This window comes from Pleurodeles waltl, chromosome 1_1, assembly GCF_031143425.1.
Source record: "Pleurodeles waltl isolate 20211129_DDA chromosome 1_1, aPleWal1.hap1.20221129, whole genome shotgun sequence".
Classification (NCBI taxonomy): Eukaryota; Metazoa; Chordata; class Amphibia; order Caudata; family Salamandridae; genus Pleurodeles; species Pleurodeles waltl.
This window is the reverse complement of record NC_090436.1, coordinates 370,770,348-370,785,376: the sequence shown is the minus strand read 5'-3', so window position 1 is coordinate 370,785,376 and position 15,029 is coordinate 370,770,348. Positions and strand designations below refer to the sequence as shown.

Genomic DNA, 15,029 nt, shown 5'->3' with positions numbered 1-15,029 from the left:
GAGTGGTGCAGACTTCCAGCTACATGCAAAAAGTTACTATGAATAACTTTAAACTAGTAACTTATGTATTGAAATTAATTTATTTTTTCTTACAAATTAAAGTTAAATTTATTTTTTAGTTAAATTTATTAAAATATTTTATAACATGAAATAATATTTATTTTTAAGATATATATCATTTGTTTAATATTCAATTTAATTTATATTTATTTTTAACAAGTTGAAATAAATTATTTTAAGTTAACATGATTTCCTGAGTGGTTCTACTTTAAAACCCTGTCTCTATTACTTTCTTCGTACGGGTGTTGCAGTATCAGTGGCAGGCCATGTGTGGCGCTGGGACCAAGTAATGCCCCATTTGGCAGTAGTAACTTACACACGTAAAACTGACTCCACGTCTTGCTTCAGGGGGGAGGAAACAAGTAGGTGTACACTTTTGAGTAATTTTACACTCATAAATGGTGACTAACCAAAAGTAGTACAGTTACTCACATGTTTAAGAGTAAATTTACATGGGTAGATTTACTCAGGTGAATGTTTATCTTTGTAAGTAGGCCCCAAAGAATTTACACACCAAGGTCCTGTGTTATGCAATACAAAGATTGCAATCCCAGATCATCTATGAATCATGCCACCGGTGCTAGGTATCTCTAGATATGTGTTTTAGGATATTGTTGAATTGTTAGGCTGACAAGCTCAGGAATGCACCTGCGCTCTGGAAGTTGTAAAGAAACCTAAAAAGACTGAGCAGCATTGTCAGCAGCCCAACATTTAACTTGCTACTTTCTACAGACAATATCCAAAAACACATGTCTAGAGATGCACAACACAGCAATGGCCACCCCAACAATGGTAAATACTAAAGAGTTTCAATTAAAGTGAGTGTTATCATGCACTGTTTATATGCAATGCATCCAGGCAAACTGTATGCGGGCTGGTATGCCAGACAGTGTGCTCAGTCCCCCTCCTGCTTTTACATCTGTACACCATGCAGGGGACAGTCATACAACAGAATATATTTGATTTTTATCTCTGCAAAAAATTCCCCATTAACTTCACTTCCATCTTCAGATTCTCTCTCTCCTTACCTTATGTCAGTATCTCTTGTCATTGCTCTCTCTCTCTCTATCTTTGCTGTCCCAGTTTGACTTCTATATGCCATGTTGTGTTCTTTCAACCTCTTGCACAATTTACCTTATGGCTGTCTCTCTCCATTCATGTCATCTCCTTCTTAGCCCCCTTGAGACATCTCCCTGCAGCTGTCAGTAAAGTAGAAGTGCTTCTGTTCAATGAATTACCCCCTCTCTGAAGTTAAAAATGTGATCTAGGCTAAGAGAGGGGTGGGCTGTCAGACCCTAAATGCCTTCTCCTGTGTCAGCATTGCAGTTGCGGTTAAAATGCAGCACATGCTCCTTCCAAGCAAGAGCCTTACGCACCACACAAGCTAAGGTGCAGGTGCTGTGTAGTTAAAAAAAAAAACCTGCATGTGCAAATCGTGCATTCTGGTCAATAAAACTTCTTCTGTGCACATCCATTAACACAACAATACACCAGATTGAATAAACTGCACGAAAGACTATTGTTCACCTGCTGCTGGGTACAGGAACACTTTTGATGTGTGGTTTGTTAAGTAAAGCCGAGACTCAGGAACCAACATACGTCATTCTTTTTTATTTGACAGGGCACAACCCTATTGTGGGATATACATTTTCCACTGTGACTCAACCACAATGGAAACTCAGTTAACATGCATAAATTCGATATGCTACTTTGTGCATTTAGAATGCAGACCTGAGGTTTCGTCACCACTATGCTACATAGCAGTGATATGGCTGTAGAGTGGGAGAAAAGTGCCAGGGGTAAATCTGAAATACTCCACACCTTAGAGCAATTTGTTCCATGAGTCTACAAAATCTTGGCCGGATTCAAGAAGACTTTTTTGTGAGTAGAAATGATTTACTCCTCACATATGAAGAAGTCAGTCACAGCCACTCAAGGAAAAATGCTGTGTGACGCTACTCTTACAGTGTTTATATGCACAGTTGTTAGGAAACTTTAAATATTCACTATTGTACCTCAGGACTTAAGCAGTGGAAGAGCAAACCTTGGGTCAGCTTCTACTACAACTTTGACCAGTGGCAAGAAGTTGCATCACATTCACAGCAGTCAGTAAGGGTCGCAACTTCTGTCTCTGGCTTGGGGCCTGCTGCCCCTGGCAATGACCTTGCGACCCTTGGCACCAGAGTCTCAAAGCCAGTGATACTGTAAAACGTTGTAGCTACATATTTTTCACCCAGTCTCGGACAGTTGCTGTTTTGGAAAACAACTGGGCTTGATGAAAACTGGGAACAGTTTCAAATGAAAAAGTTACTGATGCCATTTGTATCTGCAGCGGACACCAACCGACATAAGCATGAGGATAGGAACTTCGCCGTAATCTCACATTATTGATGCCACACAGCACAGGGAATTATCAAGCCTAGAATCCATGCATGCATGCTGTTTTTTTCATGGAAAGATGGCATGGCTAGGCCCCTCTGCTGCTTTGCATTATATTTTTAGTGGGAGGGGCACAAGGTCAAAGATCCAGAGAGCCTAAATACATTTCTCGATGGTCCAGTGCACATGATATTGAAAAAACATTCCACTTGAGCTGCACAAGAGCTGAGAATGACTTGCCACTGTTCTTTGAATTACCTAAAGGCAAGCAGCAGTAAGTTCAGACAGGAAATTAATGGCATGCAGCAGGTAGAAGTAACATTCTCTGTTATTTATTATTTGCCGAGCTGAACAGCCAAAGATCTGCACCCTTGGCATGCACAGCTACAATACACCATTATGAATCAGTGCATTTAAATATTCCCAGATAGGTTATAAGTAGCCACACGTCATGGGTGAGATCATCAGCCATGTGTGCGTTTTTAGGGAATTGCATTTGCATAGTGGTATTTTCACACCTATGGTTACGATGTCAAGCATGAAACTAGAAGTTCCTTACTACAATAGGCTAGAATGCAAGCCTTGTCTACAGGTGTCACACATTATATGAGACGATTAGGCAGTTGTGCACTGTTAGCCTTGTGTAAAGGTGTCACACGCTATCTGAGACTATTAGGAAGCGATGTACCTTTCTCAGTACTATTATATTAGACAGTAATTCAAGGCGTGTGGTACGTAAAAAGCAGAAGAGAAAAAAGTTTCCAAATCACCATTGGGAACACCTTTAAACTTAAACCCCAAATTAAAATAAGAGTTTTAAGAGCACAATTGACGGTAGTTACTTATACACATTTATGGATAGATTGCACAGGGCCACCCTCATCAGGGGATCCCCACTTATGGCGGCGGAGCCAGGCCGGAAGAACAGCGCCATTCAGGGTCCATAGGTGCGGTTTTGGTGCATGCTGACAGCACCCCCTCACCAGATGACAATTCTCACAGGTGCTCAAGCGCCTCTGTCAACAGCAGGTTTTGACACCTCTGAGTTTGGTACTCACTCCTTTAGGCTAGGGGCAGCCATGGCGGCGGTAGCAATGGGGTTTTCTGGAGCAGCAGTTAGAAGAATTGTCGGCGGTCCGCTGACTGTTACAAAAGGTATGTGAGATTGCATATGCTGTGAGTTCGTGTGCTTTACACTTTGTTTCTCTGTAGGTGCCGTTGACAACTGGTTGATGGTCCCAAAGGTTCCGGTGCATGCAGGAACTGCCGGGGTCACTGATGTGTGGTTAATCAGCCACTCAGATCGCACGAGCAGGTGAACTATATGTAAGGAGTGCCTTTGCTTTAAGCGCATCAAAGGCTTGTTTCCGTCCTTCTTTCTTTGGCCAAGGCGGGCTGCGACTCACTCATTTAAGGACAGTTCTGGACTCAATTCTTCCCTTAGGGTGCTTGTCGCTGGACGTCATCATTTTGCATCTTGGGGGTAATGATTTGGTCTCACTGGGGCACCAGTGGCTGAGCTGGTGGTATTGGAGTTTGGTTGGTTGGCCAAAAAATGTCTGCAGGCGGTCCTGGCTTGGTCGAACATGATTCCTCATAGGCTGTGGAGGGGTAGTCTCTCAGTTAAGATTTTCACTGACTCAGTGGGAAGAATCAATACAAAATTTACCAAGTTGCGTTGTACTCCAAAGTTAGCTCTTGTCTCACATGGCTGCATCAACGGAGAAGGTTTCTTCCTGCAGGATGGAGTAAATTTTTTTCATGTTGGCTATGAAATATTTTTGGAGAATTTGCTTGCATGGTTGTGTCATCGTACTGGGTAAGTGGGACTCTACCGGGGGTGGGTGGCGAGAGGCCACATAGTCGGTCAAATATGTGGGCCTGTGGCAGGCTGAGATCATGACTGGGAATACAAATAGGTACCTTTGTCTTAGAGGAACAGGATGGTAGGCTAATTGGACACTCCAAGGGGTGCTGGCTGGGAAGTGAGGATGACATCCAGGGGTGCGGGGTGTTGCGAGCGGTCGCTGGCATCTGGCCCTTAGGGCCAACCACCCACGCATATGAAAAAGGCTTGAAGCTAACACTGGCCCTTACTGGGGGGTGGATCCTGAGGGTGGAAGGGGCACCCGAGGTAGGTATCTTGGTGGGCAGTTGGGCCCCCTCCACAGTGTGCACCCATTAGACGGTTTGGGAAGGGATACAAATCTCCTTATGGAGATCCTACCCCGGGGACTCAGAGGGAGGAGGGGCAGGGACTGGAGGTACAAGCCAAACAGTCATGATCTTATTCACAACCACCAACATTGGGGTACGCAGGAACAAACAGTTTTAGTAATTGTTAGGAATTTGGATGTATTAGAGTACTCCGATAAGGCTAAGCATCCATCGGAAACATTGTAAATACTATGTAAATATGATGTGGTTTCTGCGTATAATTTTAATGATTGTGATTAATTAGTGTGCTGTGGACAGTAAAAAAAAACAGCCGGGGGTTCACGACCCCTAAACCCAAAAAGAGGTGTGGCTGAGTATAAAGCAAGCTTGGATGGGTTGAGCTAACTGTGGCGCAGGGGTTGGGGTGAGTGGTTGTCGGTGGGAGGAGGCCTCGGTGATACTGGGCCATGTAGCTCTGTTTAAACTGGGGTTAAGCAGCAGTGCCAACTTTAAGGCAGTGTAAATGCTGCTGCGGCTCTGGGCACCAGGCTTGAAGTGGCATCCCTTGCATGACAGGTTAAAGCAAGATAAGAGCAGCCTACTGAGATCTTTGAGTTCCTGCCATTTTTCAAGGGATAGTGACAATTGCATAATATATCTGGTGGTTAATGCACTTGAATGAGAGATCTGTGATTTTCTCAGTTTTGACTCATGATAATGTAGCAAAGAAAATGAATGCTCCTGCTGCAAAGCACGACGTCTAACAAGCAGGTCACAGATTTGTATTTTATGTAGACAGTTCTGTGGCTTGCTGCTTTTGTCAGTGAGAGCCTTTTGTAACTTGGAGTTTATAAGTTACCATCTTAATATAGCACATTGAGGAATGAACTGGAATCAAAGTGCTTCATGCTAATTGCAAGGTATAGGTTTAGAAAATTATGGTTGATTCCTCATTTTTCATAAAATGTAAGGTTGCTAAAAAGGGTTCCTTTGGGTTGTAATATGATTTACTAACATTTTGCACTTGGTTTGCAACACAAAAGTGATGCAAGCCTGGTGCAAAGTGTTGCTTTGGGGTTTACTTTGCAGTGCAAATCCCAAATTGAAAATAGTCCTGAAGTATCACAGAGTAGCACAATGCTCTACTTTGCTTCAAGGAGGCGTGCCATGGGTGGTACATGTACATTTTCAAGTAAGCACTCGTGAATTCTGATGCTAATCCCTATCTACTAACTTTGGTAGAAAGGGATTTAGCCTCCAAAAATTACACCTCCCAGAGGCAGGTGTAAAGTTGGAGGCAAGATTTATTTTCTCCAAACCTTCCCAACATGCATGTATTATGCACTGTACAGCACACTTACGAAGTGACATGTTGTTAAACTTTGTCAATGCATTGAATTTTGTGCTGGGAGGGTACCCTTTCAGCATTAAACCTATACTTGACATCAAGCAAACACCCTTGCACTATGGTATGGAGCGAGGGTTTGTGCACTGGTGCAAGAGAGGCTAAGTTAAATCAACACTGGAGGAGAGAGTGACAGCACCATATCTTAGTAATGGTGCTGTTGTACTCTCTCCTTTTCATGTAACACATCACAGCAACTTTGGTTACAGCAGTGTGAAAATGTAATAAATAGCCAGGCCAAGCGCTCTTAACATACATTACCTACCAGTATGCCTCCTCGTTCTGTTATGTGACATTTCCTATTGATTGACTTACAAACTTATTGTATATGCGTAATATGTTTGTGATGAAAAGCTCTCTAATGCTCTACACTGGGATCATTAATGCTAAGTAACACTCACTAATGAAAGAATTAATGCTGTCAGAGCCTGGATCGAAAACAGATGCATTGCGGAGGCTAGAGGCTTTAGAGCCTAAACAAATAGGTTCCCGGTTAGAGAACAGCCCAAGTGAGCTGAGAGATGGGCACATAGTGACATCCGCAGAAGAAAGTAAATGTGTGGGGAACAGTAATAGCACCTGCTTGGTTTTGCAGTTGCCATATGCCAGAATGACTATGGACCCGCCCCATAGCAGAAGAATCGAAGCTGGCCAACAAACGTAATTAGGATGGGTTATCAAAACTCACATCATGCCACTACCCATAATGATATGAGGTCAAAGGACATGTAATGTCGCTTTCTGCATTCCAGCTCAAAGGTCACATGATGCCAATTTCTATGATGCCACTAGATTAGCGATCAAGTGTTGTCCCTTCCTGTAACATCAACATGGGGTCAAAAGGCATGTGAAGTCAATTTAGCTATTCCCTGGCATTTTGGTGAATCGACATCCATGATCACATTGGCAGTGTGTGCACAAATGGCCCAATACTCTCCACAGGGTACCATTTAGCTTAACAGGCTGCATCAGGTATTTCTCCCTGTGCGCACTTAGACATATATTTTAAACGTATGTTATCTAAAGTAATGGTCATTACTGCTTCTGAAACGTCATCATTACACTGTCATGTCTGCTTGCCAAATGTGGACAAGTGATTACGCTGCCAGATACAGAACCAGGAAATGTGGGTTCAAATGCTTGCACCAACATGTTAGCATACCGTGTGATCCTATGAAAATACCGGTCTTGCGTGCACTCTTAGTTTTAGCTGATATTAAATCCTGCACAAATAAAAACTGGACACTTCTAACCAGTGGCGGCCGGTAATTTTAGGAGGGAGGGGGAAGGCGGAAAGCACACTCACACTTGTTCATTCACACATACACGCACGCACCAAACATTCATTTAAAAAACACACACTTACCTTCAGTTCGGAGGTCCCAGGAGGGTTGGGACTGCTGCCTTTCCTCTCTGGCTGACCCTAGGTGAGCCAGAGAGGAAAGGCAGCAGTCCCAACTTCATCACAGAGTGGGATGGGGTCAGTGAGACTTCTGACCCCTCCCCACCCTCTGAGTGTCACTGATTGACACTCACCCTGGGCGCTTCAGGGCTTAAACCTGAAGCACCCAAGGGTCTCGAGGCACCCTTGCTGAGCTGAGGTCATGCCCATAGGAGCTGTGACCTCTTCCGCCCATCCAAGTTCAGCTCAGGCAGCCAGGAGTTTGCGCAAATTGCGCATGTCTAGCTCCTGGCTGCCTGATCTGAACATGAAGAGTGTCTCTCAGACTGACCTTTGCTCAGCCTGACAGACACTCTTCATGAGAGGCAAAGGGTGGGGGGCGTGGCCCCTCTGCCCTAAAGGACGGGCTGCAGCTGCTTCTAACAAAACTAATGTATTTCAAATTCACATACACCAAACATAAACCAATAAGTTACACCACGGATCAAATAGACATTTTCCATTCAAAACAGCAATGTCAATTTTGGTAAAGCAATTTTGTTAATGCAGCAAAATGAGTAGTACCTAGCGATAGGTAAATGAAACAAGCTAACAGCATTTACACTGTCGTTGCTACAATCAGAAGCAGGGTACGCTCGTATTCTAAGAGCGCGGTACACACGCTTAGAAGCTGAGACGGTGCTTGCTCTAACGAGGATTCTTTTTATACAGCAATATTTTGTTAGGTCAAACGTGCTTACTGCAGACCTTACAAACGGCCGGCGTTGTTCATGGCGACAAGTACAAACAACATGCAGTTAGCTCCTACCTTCTGGCGGAAGCGCTCGGGGAGAAGTTTCGAGGGCTGTCTTGTGGGCTACTGCCTGTGAAGATAAAAACAGCAAAGCTCACACGGCTGCTCGTTGACATGAAGAACGAGGCAAAATGAAAACATATCAAGAAACTGTTAAAGGTGCTGGCACACAGGTGAGTAGATAAAATGGAGTTTATTCCAAAGACAGGAGCAGATAAGAACTAAACTGGAGCCTGTTCACCCGTCGTCCAAATCTGCCCCTCAATGTTCCACTCACAGTTGTAAACAGAACACACAAAACAGGATAAAAACATTGTACCCCCTTGTACTGAAACCCCATCATAGAATACAAGAGAAATGTCCATACATTGCTTTCATTTTAGTATGGATGACATTTAGCTCACATTCTGGGAGTCAGCCACACACTTTTGCAGAGTCAATAGGACTACCTTTATTGTACTAACACACATACTGTCTGAATGTCTTGGCATGCTTGTTGTCCCAAGAGCAACCAGGATTTGCATAGACCCCGGCTACATTATATTTTGCTGTTTGTGTTCCCTCTGCGGTTACCTGTGATACAGTTAAGGTAGAATAAACACACAAGAAGACTTGACTATATGAGAGGCTCGTCTATCCATGCCCTATGAGTGTGTGCTGCCGCGGACAACAAGGGTAGGAGATCATGTTGCTCTTCCTATTCAGAAAGGCATACTCCTGCACTTTTAAGAGCTACTGCCCTTTCGTCTCACATGCACATCTGAGTTACGTCCGTTTTTTTCGGTGGCACCCTATGAGTTACTCACTACTTCAGGCCAGGCCTAACATTCAGTTTTATTTCTTGGGAGAGATTTTTGCTCTCCACTTCTGCCTGTACATCAGACAGTTTTCCCGTAGTGCAGTCCCACAAGGTAGGTAGGATTGTTTGGGAAATACACAGTGTCCGATCTATGCCATCTCAGCAAGTAGAGCCCTTTCCCTGGCTCCTCTGAACCCCGAACCCCTGACCCCTGTCAGGAGTTCGAGGTCCTCCTCCACCCGCAGGCTTCTGCCTGCACCTTATCCCTGGTGTCTAGTGGGAGTGCTCTGCTTTCCTACTAGGCCACCTTCTGCCCCTCTCCTCCTTTTCTCCTCCTTTCTCAGCTTTGATCTCTGCTCTTCTGTCCTTTTATGCTCCATTTGCTTCCCTACTCTCTTCCTCATTTTTCTCTCACTCTGCTCTCTCTCTCTCACTTTCGCTCTCCCCCCTCTCTCTCTCCTCTGCCGCTGCTGCCCCCACGCCCGCCTCCCATCTGTCCTCTCCTCCCCCCACCTCCCTACTTAATGGCGGCTGTGCCGCTGGGGCACTAAAGGCAAGCCCGTCTGCACCCGTCCGCACCTGGACCGCACCCAGCACCAGAACCCCTGGCTCCCATTCCCCCCCCCCACACGGCCACGCATGTCTTCACTTCGATGCTGCCACCCTCCGTGCCCTCAACACCGGCTCTCCCGCCTGCCTTCAAGGCTCCCCGCAGACCACCCGCGGACCCTTCTCCTGCCGAAACTGCACCTTCACCAGCCTCCACGCCAATGACCCACCCACCAAGGCAGGATGTAACGATCATAGATGTATCCTCCTCAACACCTGCTCCGTCCACAAGCACGCAGTAGAGATATGGAATCTACTCGACTCAGCCTCCCCAGACGGTGCCTTCCTGACCGAGACCTGGATGAACCCCTCCTCAGCTCCTGACATTGCCATAGCCATCCCGGATGGCTACAAGATCACCCGCAGGGACCGCTCCAACAAACCAGGAGGAAGCATCGCCATTGTCCACAAGAACACCCTCAGGATCACGACCAATGCCGAAGACACCCTCGGCACCGCCGAACACCTGCACTTCCAGATCCACACTGACTCAACCACCACCCTCTGAGGGACCCTCATCTACAGGTCCCCTGGCTCCCGACAGCAGTTCAGCAACTCCATCACCGATGTCATCAGCACGCGCGCTCTCGCACTGACTACATACACCTCGGGGACTTAAACTTCCACCTCGAGAACACCAACGACAACAACACCGCCTCCCTGCTCGACAACCTCTCCAACCTCGGGCTCAAACAACTCGTCACGACACCGACCCACTCTGAAGGACACACACTCAACCCTATTTTCTCTGCCAGCAATCATGTCTCCTTCAGCCACATCATCGAACTCCACTGGACAGACCACCGCTGCACCCACTTCTCCTTCAAGAAACCCCACAACCCACAACAGATCCCCCACTGCAGTTGGAACAAGGTCACCGAAGACCAACTTATCGCGAACCTCTCCTGGAACCCACCCATCGACACCACCAACACTGATGCAGCTGCCCGTAACTTCAGGCAATGGGTCTACACCTGTGCCAATACTCTCACCCCAATCAAGAATCCCTCCAACAGACTCACCGACAGAAAGGCCTTCTGGTTTACCACCGACCTCCACGAATCCAAGCAAACCTGCCAAAGACTCAAAAGAAAATGGTGCCAAGATCAGACTCTGTACAACCACACAGCCTTCACAAACGCAATCCGCAGACACCACCAACTCATCCGAGCCGCCAAGAGAGCCGCCTTCAAAGACCGAATCAACAACGCACAAAGCCACAAGGAGCTCTTCAACGTCGTGAAGGAACTCTTCAATCCCAGCTCCAATGCCAACAACATCCCGCTATTCCAAGACCTCTACGACTCCCTAGCCTCCTACTTCCACCACAAGATTGCAGACATCCACAACAGCTTCAGCACCCATATCCCCCCTGCAACCACCAACACCACAGATTCACCTCCGACCAACCTCCTGCTCTCCTGGACCCCATCAACGACAACAACACCATTGAAATAATGAACACCATCCACTCCAGCTCTCCATCTGACCCCTGCCCTCACCACATCCTCAACAAAGCAAGCTCCATCATCGCACCCCAACTACGGAAGATCATCAACAGCTCCTTCGAGTCCGCCACCTTCCCGGAGAGCTGGAAACACGACGAGATCAATGTCCTCCTCAAAAAACCAAAGGCGGACCCAAAGGACCTCAAGAACTTCTAGCCTGTCTCCCTGCTCCCCTTCCCGGCAAAAATCATTGAGAAGGCTGTCAACAGACAACTTACCCACTTCCTCAATGAGAACTGCACCATGGACCCTTCCCAATCCGGATTCCACAGCAACCACAGTACCAAAACTGCCCTCATCACCGCCACCGACATCATAACCATACTGGACAACGGCAAAACCGCAGCCCTCATCCTACATGACCTCTCGGCCACGTTCGACACCCTCTGCCACCACACCCTGTGCTCACACCTCAGCAATGCAGGTATCCATGACAAAGCCCTGGACTGGGTCACCTCCTATCTCACCGGCAGAACCCAGAGAGTCTGCCTCCCCCCATTTTGCTCGGAGGCCACCAAAATCATCTGCGGCGTACCCCAGGGTTCGGCCCTCAGCCCGACCCTCTTCACCGTCTACATGGCCCCGCTCGCTAACATCGCCCGATCCCACAACCTCAACATCATCTCATACGCCAACACCCAGCTGATCCTCTCCATCACCAAGGACTCTGCCAAGACCTACCTCCATGAAGGAATGAAAACATCGCCAAATGGATGAAAAGCAGCTGCCTCAAACTCAATTCCGACAAGACTGAATTCCTCATCTTCCCCTCCACCCCCTTTGCATGGGATGACTCCTGGTGGCCTGCCACTCTTGGAGCCACTCCGACTCCCACCGACCACTCACGCAACCTAGGATTCATCTTGGACTCATTATCTATGACCCGCCAAGTTAACGCCATCTCCTCCTCCTGCTTCAACACCCTCCACATGCTCCGAAAGTTCTACAAATGGATATCCACCGAAACCAGAAGAACAGTCACCCAAGCCCTCGTAAGCAGCAACTGCACTATGGCAATGCCCTCTATGCAGGAACCACGGCCAAACTCCAGAAGAGGCTGCAACGCATCCAGAACACCTCCGCATGCCTCACCATGGACATCCCCCGCCACTGCCACATCCCAGACCACCTGAGAAACCTGCACTGGCTCCCAGTCAACAAGAGAATCACATTCAAACTCCTCACCCACGCTCACAAAGCACTGCATAACACCGGACGAGAATACCTCAACAGACGGCTCTCCTTCTACACCCCGACCCAACATCTCCGCTCCGCCGACCTCGCAACCATCCCACGCGTCCGCAGAACTATAACTGGCGGTAGATCATTCTCGCACCTCGCCGCCAAAACGTGGAGCACTCTTCCAACCCACCTGCGCCAGACCAAAGACCTCCTTACCTTCAGGAAACTTCTCAAGACCTGGTTGTTCGAGCAGTAACAACACCTCCCCCTCCGCTTCCCCTCCTCCCTCCTCAGCGCCTTGAGACCTTCATGGGTGAGTAGTGCACTTTACAAATTCCTGATTGCTTGATTGATTGTTGGTACACACGTATCTGGTGATAGCCAAGTAAAAACGTGCAGCCTCATGGAATTTGGCTAGCAGTCCTAATTCACAAACGGGCCTGGGGCCAGGAGGGAGACCAGGGTTACAAGCCCAGGTGTTGCACTCAAATTTTTCATCCAGTCTACCATCCATATTACAGTAACATGCATGTGCCCAATGCGCTTACAAGGACTGGCTCCCATGGGCAAGGACAGGGATCAATAGAGCTATAAGAGGGCCGGGTTCTAACAGGTCTCAGACCCAGCAGTAATGAAAACCAGACCTTGAAAGAAGTTCCTACGGGGCTCTATATTCACGTCCTCAAGTGACAACAAGACAGATCTTTCAAGGACTGTTAAAAAAAAAAAACTCTTAAAGTTTTGTATGTCAGTGATGCAATCACTGTTTACACTTCATGTGTTGTACTTCACCTTGCATTCCCTAAGAGAACTTGTGTTTTTTTCAAGGTGATGTGTTTTTGTAGTTTCTTTCATGTAACACATGACTTGTATAGTGCACACCTTGAACTGAGTCACCTCCAATTGTGGGATGGCGCTTATGACAGGGCATAAGGAGAACTTTGAAGCTGAGGCAGAAGGCAGTGTGTTTTTCTCACGGTGCTTCTCTGTGGGCCATAGAAGTGTTCATACTACATGCACAACCAATCTGTGGCCTCTCTGCAAAGGGCACAGATTAGTTTGTAACCACATTATGTGCCAATGGCAATTGTGGGAAAATGTGAGAGATGGTGGCTTTCAGGAAGCTGTTGTGAGAAAAATGGCATAAGTGTCTCAAAGAGTAACCAACTGCAGAAGACAGAAGAGTGAATTGCAGAATAGGAATGTCTGACAAACTCTGAAGGATACCACTCTTGCCACAGACTATACCATGTATCAAGAATTGAAACATTTTAAATTCTACTTATTCGCAACAAAAGTGTGGGTGTTCATTTATTTGATACAGCTAAAAAAAAGCACTGTCAAAGACAATAGTTCTGGCTTGTTTTAGATGCACATGGTGTCGTTGTCCTTGCAGGACCACTGCAACAATCTCAATTCTTCAGCAACAAAATTACCACCATTTATAGCAACTTCAACCCACAATTGTACCAGACAGACCTAATCAAATGCTAACCAATCTTATCCAAAGAACCAATGCTAACCACATGGCCCAACATAATTCCAGGGGAAACAGCTGTCACCATGAGGCCCATTCACTCAGGGGCCCCCTCAAACCACTACCCTCATCATGCCTACTCAAGAGCACTAAAAGCCATCAGCTTCATGCTCACACCCATTCTAAATGCATCCATTTCTTCAAACCTTCCAAGATACTTAGAAACATGCAACTGGCCTCCCATTGTTTTAGAAACCCTCAGAGGACCCTTCAACGCTTGACACTACAGACCAACCTCCTTGCTATCATTCATGGCCAAGGTCTTAAAGAAAATCATTAACAGCCACCTCACTGAATACCTCAATAACTACCAACTCCTCTACACCACTCAGTCTGGATTCAGACACAACACTATGGAATCTGCCCTCACCGTTGTCACAGATGACAACCGCATGACTCTGGACAGAGGAGAGATGGCGGTCGTCTTCCTCCTTTCCCTCTCTGCAGCCTTTGCCACTGTCTTCTACCTCACCCAACACCTACAGGACATTGGAATCCAAGTATACACATTCCAATGGATCTGCTTCTTCCTGACTGAAATGACCTATTTTGTCAACCTGGCACCGTATACCTTGGACACCCTTGACCTCATCTGTGGCATTCCGAAAGGATCCTCCCTGACCCAGACGTTCTTCAATACATACGATTCCTCTAGCAAGCATCTTCCACCCTCATGATACCAACATCTTCTCCTATGTTAATGACACAACTAATTCTCGCCCTCACGGACAAGATGCCCCATATCCAGATCAAGTTTGATGCCTGCATGACTGAAATCGCCCAGTAGATGACAAACAACTGTTTAAAGTTGAACACCAAGACCAAAATTGAGATCTTCGGGTAGAGCACACCAACATGGGACACCACCTGGTGGCCAACAGCCCTAGGACTGACACTCCCCTGTCCCACCACCCATGACAAGCACCTCGGGATCAGCAGCAAACTCAACATGACCACCCAAGTCAATGCTGTCACCGCCTCATGCTCCATACCCTGAAGATGCTGAGGAAGATTATCAAATGGTTCAAAATCAGCACCTGGAAAACCATCAATCATGCCCTGGTCACAAGCAAGCAGGACTATCGGAACACATTTTATGCTGGGATCAAGAAGAAACTCACCATAAGACTGCAGACCATTCAGAACTTGGCAGCAACAATCACTCTCAACCTCCCACACCAAACTCACATCAAACCAC

General features: G+C 46.8%; 1 protein-coding gene across 5 annotated transcripts in view; it reads right to left on the bottom strand.

The window, feature by feature from the left end:
- Window positions 1-15,029, bottom strand: part of MAST4 (microtubule associated serine/threonine kinase family member 4) — a 1,720,607-nt gene that overhangs the window by 325,105 nt on the left and 1,380,473 nt on the right. For all 5 annotated transcript variants that reach the window (XM_069222961.1, XM_069222970.1, XM_069222979.1 and 2 more), the window contains one exon: window positions 8,212-8,266. In XM_069222961.1, coding sequence (XP_069079062.1) covers window positions 8,212-8,266 — 55 coding nt within the window. The remainder of the gene's footprint in view (window positions 1-8,211; window positions 8,267-15,029) is intronic.